This window comes from Eutrema salsugineum, unplaced genomic scaffold, assembly GCF_000478725.1.
Source record: "Eutrema salsugineum unplaced genomic scaffold, Eutsalg1_0 scaffold_6, whole genome shotgun sequence".
Classification (NCBI taxonomy): domain Eukaryota; kingdom Viridiplantae; phylum Streptophyta; class Magnoliopsida; order Brassicales; family Brassicaceae; genus Eutrema; species Eutrema salsugineum.
In genome coordinates, this window is record NW_006256547.1 from 2055126 (window position 1) to 2062927 (window position 7802).

At 38.7% G+C, this 7802-nt stretch overlaps 1 protein-coding gene across 1 annotated transcript; it reads left to right on the forward strand.

The window, feature by feature from the left end:
• Positions 1-1604: 1604 nt before the first annotated feature.
• LOC112083367 lies at positions 1605-4214 on the forward strand. Its single transcript, XM_024151035.1, has 4 exons — positions 1605-2603; positions 2764-3238; positions 3287-3636; positions 3753-4214. Exons 1-4 carry the CDS (start codon positions 1605-1607, stop codon positions 4212-4214), a joined length of 2286 nt encoding a protein of 761 aa, XP_024006803.1.
• The last annotated feature ends 3588 nt before the right edge of the window (positions 4215-7802 follow it).

Below are 7802 nucleotides of genomic sequence, written 5' to 3' on the forward strand. Positions count from 1 at the left end.
TATAATAATATGTTAGAAAGGGCGGTTTGACATACGATTAACTGTCAATGATTTGATTTACATAAAATAGTTCAAAGAGAGTGGAAGTCAAATCGAAGGCGACTGCATGCAATCGACCGTTGGCTTAGGGCACCTCCAACGGTCGATGCTTAGAGGGTGCTTAACAAAAAATGGATTAAAAATAAATGTTTAATTGGAGAATTAGCTTAGCATTGGTGCTTCTATTAGCATTTTAAGCAATCTTAAGCACCATCGACGGTGTGGTCGTTTTTCATTGGTCAGCTATTTTTATATTTTTTTTTCTTTTTATTTTTACATGGATTTTATCATCTCTCTCTTCTTCACTGAAACAATTTTTCCCAACTAGTTTTTTTCTCCTTCGATCCGACTCCTGATTTTGAGATTACCCAGCTACTTCTTACACGAATCGCTTTCTTGCTTCGATGGGAGAGTGCTCTGCGATTATCTGGGATAGGGGAGATGGTGGAAGAAAAACAGGTATTGTTTGCAATTTTGGGTCGCTTGTTCTGATTTTGTTATATGAATTGGGTTTAGATAGGGACTAATATATCACAAACAAAAGGGAGGATTGCTCTTGTAACCTAAATGTTAGATGAAATTATTAAAATAATCTAACACTTTCGAAATAACCAGAACAATTTTCCTTTTTCGAAAAACCCCATCTTACCCTTTGGAAGCTTTGATGACAAAAAACGTATTTACCGAAATGCCATTACTATTTTATTTCCACGTCAGCACAAAAAAACATGCGCTGAAAATTAAGTCTACCATCCTTTATAATAGATTTAAAATTTTTGATAGATTTATCCAAAAATTGGTAGACATAATTTTTGGATAATAGATTTGTTGCGATGTTGGTAGATTTGTTAGATGTCGGTAGACATATGTTGATAGAGTTATTTTTATCGTTTGGTAGAGTTAATTTTGTTGATAGACATATTTGATTTTTGGTAGACATATATGTCTTCAAAGTAGATTTATATTCGGGTTGGTAGATTTAGTGATTCTAAGTTGACTTTCAGAAGTTTTATTGACCTGAATTGGTAGTCTTGTTACATCTAATGATAGACTTGTTTGTCATGAAGATAGACTTATAGGAGAAGATATTAAATCTATTACATTGTTATTTTTTATATTATGATAGAGTTGTTTTATTCATGGTAGACTTAATAAAAAATAGTAGACTTATTATGGAGAAGTAGACTTATTTTGAGTTAGGTAGACTTATAATCAGTAAAAGACTTTAGATGTGTGATAGATATATTTGACTATGTAATAGATATATTTGATATCGATAGACATATTGTCCAAAAAATAGATATATTTGCTAGTATAATAGACATATTCTTTTTTTGGAAACATCGATGTTGGTAGACTTATTGAAATTTTGATAGAGATATATCGATAATGAAGGGTAGACTTAATGCTGTGAAATGACGACTTTGTCCAGCAGTTATTATCGAATTTGTTGTTCCAACCACCGCATCCAATTATACTAGGGTACACGCCGCCATCATTTTCGTCAGTGATTTGCCTCTCTTTGCCTCTTTTGCTGTTTTTTTCTTTGTACCTCATCCTCTATCATGTCTTCTTCATGCATGGTCGAGATTTTTTTAGTGTGTGGGAAGTGGGAATTCGCAAAAACTCGATATTTGTTCTTGGTTGATAAGAGTAAAGGATGTCGAGTTGTAGCTGTTGATCGGGAAATCGAGTATGGAGATTTTCGACAAGTCGTCTACGAAGATCTGGGTTTAGATCAGCGTCGTTATGATATTCAATTCAGCTATATGCTCTCGAAGAGATCGAATGACAAGCTACCGAAAGATACACCACCGGTGTTTGTAGGTAATCCTCGACAATTTGCCGTGTTTTTGCGTCACTTTGAAAACGAGACGATCCGTCTATGCGCCGAGATTACTTCGAAGGCGTCAAGAGAATATAAGGAGAAAGAAGATGCTGATGAGCTAAATGAAAATAGATCTAACGAGTTCACCGAAGAAGACAACGAAGACGATCAAGTTGACAAAGATGATGAAGATGATCAAGAAGAAAGGTTCGACAATTGCGATGATCCGGATGGTGCAAGCTCTAGTGACGAAGATTATGGTTTGTGTGGGAAGTATTCTGAAGATGAAGAAGACATGCAAAATCTGCCACCAAAGAAATGCGGTTCAGCAAGAATGGATGATTTTGTGGAGATGGAGATGAAGTCTATGGAATTAGCTGTTGGGCAATGTTACGAGACCAAAGAGGAGTTCGAAACGAGATTGAAGATTTATGCAGTTGCAAACAAAATGGACTACGACGTCGGATACTCAACACCGACGTTATTGACGGTTAAGTGTTGGGTGGGAGGATGTAAATGGAGGGTTCGAGCTTCCTCGGTTGGAGATAAGCCAGAGTTCTATGTGAAAACTTACTATGGTGTTCACACATGTTCGATCACAATGCGGTCTTCACGTGCCCGACAAGCAACACCGGAGATATTAGCACGTCTTTACAAGGATTTCGTAGGGGGTGTAGGGAACACCATAACCCCAAATCACGTATCTGATGCTCTAACCAAACGTTATGGAATCAAGGTAAGAGATAGAATGGTAGACTTATAACTTTTTCTGATAGAGTTTCAATGTAGTTTAATAGATATGTTCAGTTTCGATGGTTTTTAGATAGATTTATTCTTTACTTTTTTAATAGATTTTTTTCAATAGTTTGGTAGACTTATCGTGTATCATATTATAGGTCGAATATTGGAAAGCTTATCGTGTATTGAAGTATGCACGAGAACTAGTGACTGGGATTTCAGATGACAGTTACGAGGAGCTTCCTTCGTACTTATACATGATAAGACGAGCTAATCCTGGAACATTAATAAAGCTTGATGTCGATATGGAAGACAAGTTCAAGTTTATGTTCATTGCCTTTGGTGCGAGCATTCAAGGTTTTCCATTTATGCGGAAAGTAGTTGTGGTTGATGGAACTTTCTTAACGGGTAAATCTAAAGGAACACTGCTCATTGCCACAACTCAAGATGGAAATTTCAATATTTTCCCAATCGCTTTCGCTATCGTGGATACGGAGAATGATGAGTCGTGGGAGTGGTTATTCACACAGCTACATCGAGTTATACCTGATGATGAAGGACTTGCCATGATATCAGATAGACATAGATCTATTAGGAATGCTATAAAAAAGGTTTATCCACTTTCTGCTCGAGGTATTTGTACCTATCATTTGCATAAGAATATTTTGACCAAATATAAAGGTGGGGAAGCTTTCCGACTTGTGAAGAAAGCAGCAAGCACATATAAGCTTTCAGATTTCAATGTCTTCATGGCACAGATTCAGCAGTGTAACCGAGGATCGTATAACTACTTACAAAAAGCAGATGTCTGCATGTGGAGCCGTGTTCATTTTCCGGGGCAGAGGTACAACTTTACCACTAGCAACATAGCAGAGTCTTTAAATAAGGTCCTATCCAAGGTTAGAAGTTACCCAATTGTGACACTATTGGAGGAGATAAGATCGCTTTTGACGAGGTGGTTTGCCAAAAGGCGCCGAGCTGCAAATGATATGGAGACCGAGCTTACTACTGGTGTTGAGAAATTGCTACGGGTATGCATATGATAGATATATTGTTAACTATGGTAGACATTTTCATCTATATGGTAGACATATTCTATATGGTTTAGGTTTTCTATATGATTGACTTATTTATGAATATTCTATAGGAAAGAGTTGAAGGAGCAAAGCAACTAGCCGTGCAAGACATAGACGACCATCTTACACAGGTTACCAGTGGAGCATCCTTACATGTTGTCAATTTGGGAAGAAGATCATGTACTTGCCGGCGGTTTGACATCGATAAGATACCGTGTGTCCATGCCGTTGCAACAGCTGAGGCTAGAAAAATATCCCGTATCAGTCTAGCTCATCCATACTACCGTACGTCATACCTTCGGTCTGCATATGCGGGAACTGTAATGCCACGAGATATTGCTTTACCTGTACCCGATGAAGTGGCTAGCAAAGTATGTAAGCCTCCGTTTGTTCGTAAACCACCAGGTAGGCCGAAAAAGTCACGAATGAAAAGTGCCTTAGAAATAGCAATGCAGAAGAAACGTCCAAGGAAGGAGCACAAGTGTTCCAAATGTGGGCAAGGCGGCCATAATCGTGCGACATGCCCGTCATGAACTGTTGAACTTTAGGGAGTTTATGTTCTATGTGTTCTATGTATTTGTATTTTGTTTAAGTAGACTTTTGTTTATAACAATAAATATAAACTCTACCATTCCTTCGATTAAAATTGTAAGAAATCAGACAAAAGTCTATTACAAGTCTACCATGCCAGAACATAGTTTCAAAAGAACCAAGAACATAGTTTCAAAAAGTTAAATCAACACATCTGAAGTGTCTCCTTAAACCATTCCGCCGGTAACTCGTCCATCATCTCAGCGGCATATTTCATACGTAGCCCAGCAACCGTGTCATCATTAAGGTCTGCCATTTTACATCCAAGAGCCAAACATTCGATAATCTTCAAAGTATACACCCCACAGTCGCCGGTTTGAATGTTCTGAGGAACCTCCTTCATAACGAAGCTGTGGAAGGTTTGTTGGTGTGTCCATTCGTCGGGAAATAATTGACAAAGCAGAAGTGGTATCATCCTCGTGTATGCCCTCACCTCCTGTTTAAGTCTTCTTTCAGAATATGTGGTTGAGATGCAGTCGTAGATGTGAACTCTTTTCTTCGGGATGTCTACCTCAACCGCAATCCAATGCCTGCTTTCGATATTGTGACAAATGTACAACAGATCCACATCCTTGAACCATCTTTTGTGTGTCACTGCAAAATCTGGAGATACACCATAGGCGACGTTTATGTAACCAGTCCGGAACGCCCATTTATCCGGGTTGGGTAGGAAGTCTCGGTTGAATTCAACTAACCACTGCCCAGTGAAGAGAGGGTCTAAAAACGCCAACCTACCATCTCTTTGAAAGGGACACGGTTCTCTCAAATATCGTTGCCTGAACATATGCATCCCCGCGGTCATATGCTGATAAAACAAACAAAGGGAATAAACCATATATTAATATAAATCTATCCCAATAGACTAAATATATCTACCACATAAACAATATAAATCAATAACATATAAATCTACCATTCATTACAATAAATCTATCACATATAGTAAATGTTTCGAGAACAGGTTTCGACTTTGTAAATAACTCTACCATTCATTACAATAAATCTATCACATATAGTAAATGTTTCCAGAACAGGTTTCGACTTTGTAAATAACTCTACCATTCATTACAATAAATCTATCACACATAAATCTAACAGAGTGAGCACGAATCACTTACCCTATCGCCTAACCAGCCATATTCCGGAAGAGGCCAGTCAGCTTTAGCAGTCATCAGAGTAAGGTAGAAGTCGACAATCGGGTCAGGGCTACCAAAAGTGTTATCCCTGCAACAATAATAAGCTTTGTCGAGGAAGTCTACGAGATGGAGACTAAATTCTTATCAAACGAAAGGAGACTTACAGTTCTGGACTTATAAACTCTAACAAGGCCAAATGTTTTCGTTGTTCAACTTCTTCGAACGGATCGTACTGACCTTCACCAACATATACACCATACACTATGCGTTTAACAGCTGAACTTCCAACAAATGGAGACCGTTGACTAGGAGCAAGATTGCGTTCTTTTCTGAGGCCATGTTCATACCCATCTCCTTTGCCTACCAAGGCCACCATCGCATCTAAACCTTTCCCAAGTGCTTTATTCATAGCATTTTCTTGCGGGTCTGAGAAAGGTGATAGTGAAGGTGAGGCCTTTCCTGAATCTCGTGGAGTAGGAATCGCCGGCTTTCTAGTTTGCAGAGGAGTAATCGTAAGCTTTCGTAGTTGCTTTGGAGGTGGAGGAGGTATTTGGACGCAATCTTTGTTGTTGCCTTTCGTTGTGCTCTTGTTGGACGTCGGGGTAGGAGTTTTAACCACCCTGGCAACTGGATATTCTGGGTTCGATGTCTCGTGTTGCTCAACCATCCAAGACTGTAAAAACAACTAAGTCAGAAATAAAGCACAAGTTTACCATATAAAGCACAAGTTTAAAAGTCTACCAAACGTCTCGACATAACTAAGTCTACTAGACATACTATTTATGAACAAGTCTACCATTAGGAATTAATTATACCACAAAACAACTCTACCATACCAGAACATGTGCAGCAAACCATAACAAGTCTACCACGAGGAAGTAAATAAACCACAACACAACTCTACCATTCCTTCGAAAATGTGCACTAAACTATAACAAGTCTACCACGAGGAAGTAAATATACCACAACACAACTCTACCATACCACAACATGTACCCCAAATCAATCCACAACAAGTCTACCACGCGGAAGAAATTAAACCACTACACAACTCTATCAAACCAGAACAAGTCTATCTTACCTTATGCATTCGTCCATACACGAATAAAACAAATCTACCATATTGTTTTATTAATTGTCTACCAAAACAAACATTTGTTTTACCACAAATAACCATAGTGTGATACTTGCAAAAACCATCTCTTTGCAAACATAATGTTTGATGTTTTCAAGAAGCCAAAGGCCATTTCTCGCAATAGTAGCAACTTCTCTAATCCGAAGTAACTTCATAAAAGTTACTTTGATTAGAACAGGGACTTGCGGATTACCGGATCTTTATCACCGGATGCTTGGGTCGTTTTAGGAGGAGGTTTTCCTTTCCCAGCAGGTTTTGCCTTTGCGTTTCCGACTTCAGATTGTTGAACGGAAGCTGTTTCCTCATCGTCTAAAACTTCCTTCGCCCGCGTCACATCTTGAGCCGCCTCCAGAGTAGTCATCCTCCTTTCCAAACCAGACAATCGGTTAACAAAATTTGTGTCCATATCTCCCACTTTAGCTGCCAACGATAGAATAATATCCTTAAGCTCGCGATTAATGTCCTCCGCGTTTACCAACTCTTTGTTCTCATCTTTCTTCTTCTTTCTTATGTCTTTCTCTTTCCTCCTCACTTCTGCAATAGGTGTGTTGAAATCAGTAGATTCCTCTTCATATGCTGCTTCTTCTTCTTCTCCTTCGTTTTCCGCCTCAACCTCTTTTACCGGCTTCTTCTTTTTCTTGCTCTTTTTCCTCTCGACTTCACTTCCCTCTTCACTTTCATCGGACACATCCTTCGCCTTCTTGTTCTTCTTCTTTTTCCTCTTCTCCACCTTGCTAACTTCTTCACTTCCTTTGCTCCTACTGTTTTCTTTCTTCTTCCTCAATTTCTTGCCCACATCGCTATCATCCTCACTCTCTTTGCTTTGTCGGTCATTTTTCTTCTTCTTCTTCTCCGGATGAGATACAACAGCCTTGCCCTTCCGCTTTTTCCCTATTTGCTCTGATGGTGTTTTAGGTTCAGGAACATATTCATCCTCCCCCCAAAACGACTCATTAAGAGTTCCATCAAGGATATCTCGGATCATGTTGTGAAGCTTCTTATCAACATCCGGATCAGTGGTTTCATCTGGCCAAACAGGATAAATCTCCTCCAGCGGTCTTACAAGTAAATGTCTCACCCGAACCTACATATAAAAAACGAGTAAACAATATTTTAGCTAAGACAACAATACATATAAGATCGATACTAGTCTACCAAAAAGTCTACCATAAGTTAATAATAACTCTACCATTCGAAGAGGTCTCCGATAAGTAATTAATTAACTCTATCATACATATGTGTCCTAAAAAGTCTACCAT

Coding starts and splice junctions, on each gene's coding strand:
- LOC112083367 (XM_024151035.1), top strand. CDS start 1,605: ATGTCTTCTTCATGCATGGTCGAGATTTTTTTAGTGTGTGGGAAGTGG. Junction 3,239..3,286: donor TTATCCACTTTCTGCTCGAG/GTATTTGTACCT, acceptor CCAAATATAAAG/GTGGGGAAGCTTTCCGACTT. Junction 3,637..3,752: donor GTGTTGAGAAATTGCTACGG/GTATGCATATGA, acceptor AATATTCTATAG/GAAAGAGTTGAAGGAGCAAA.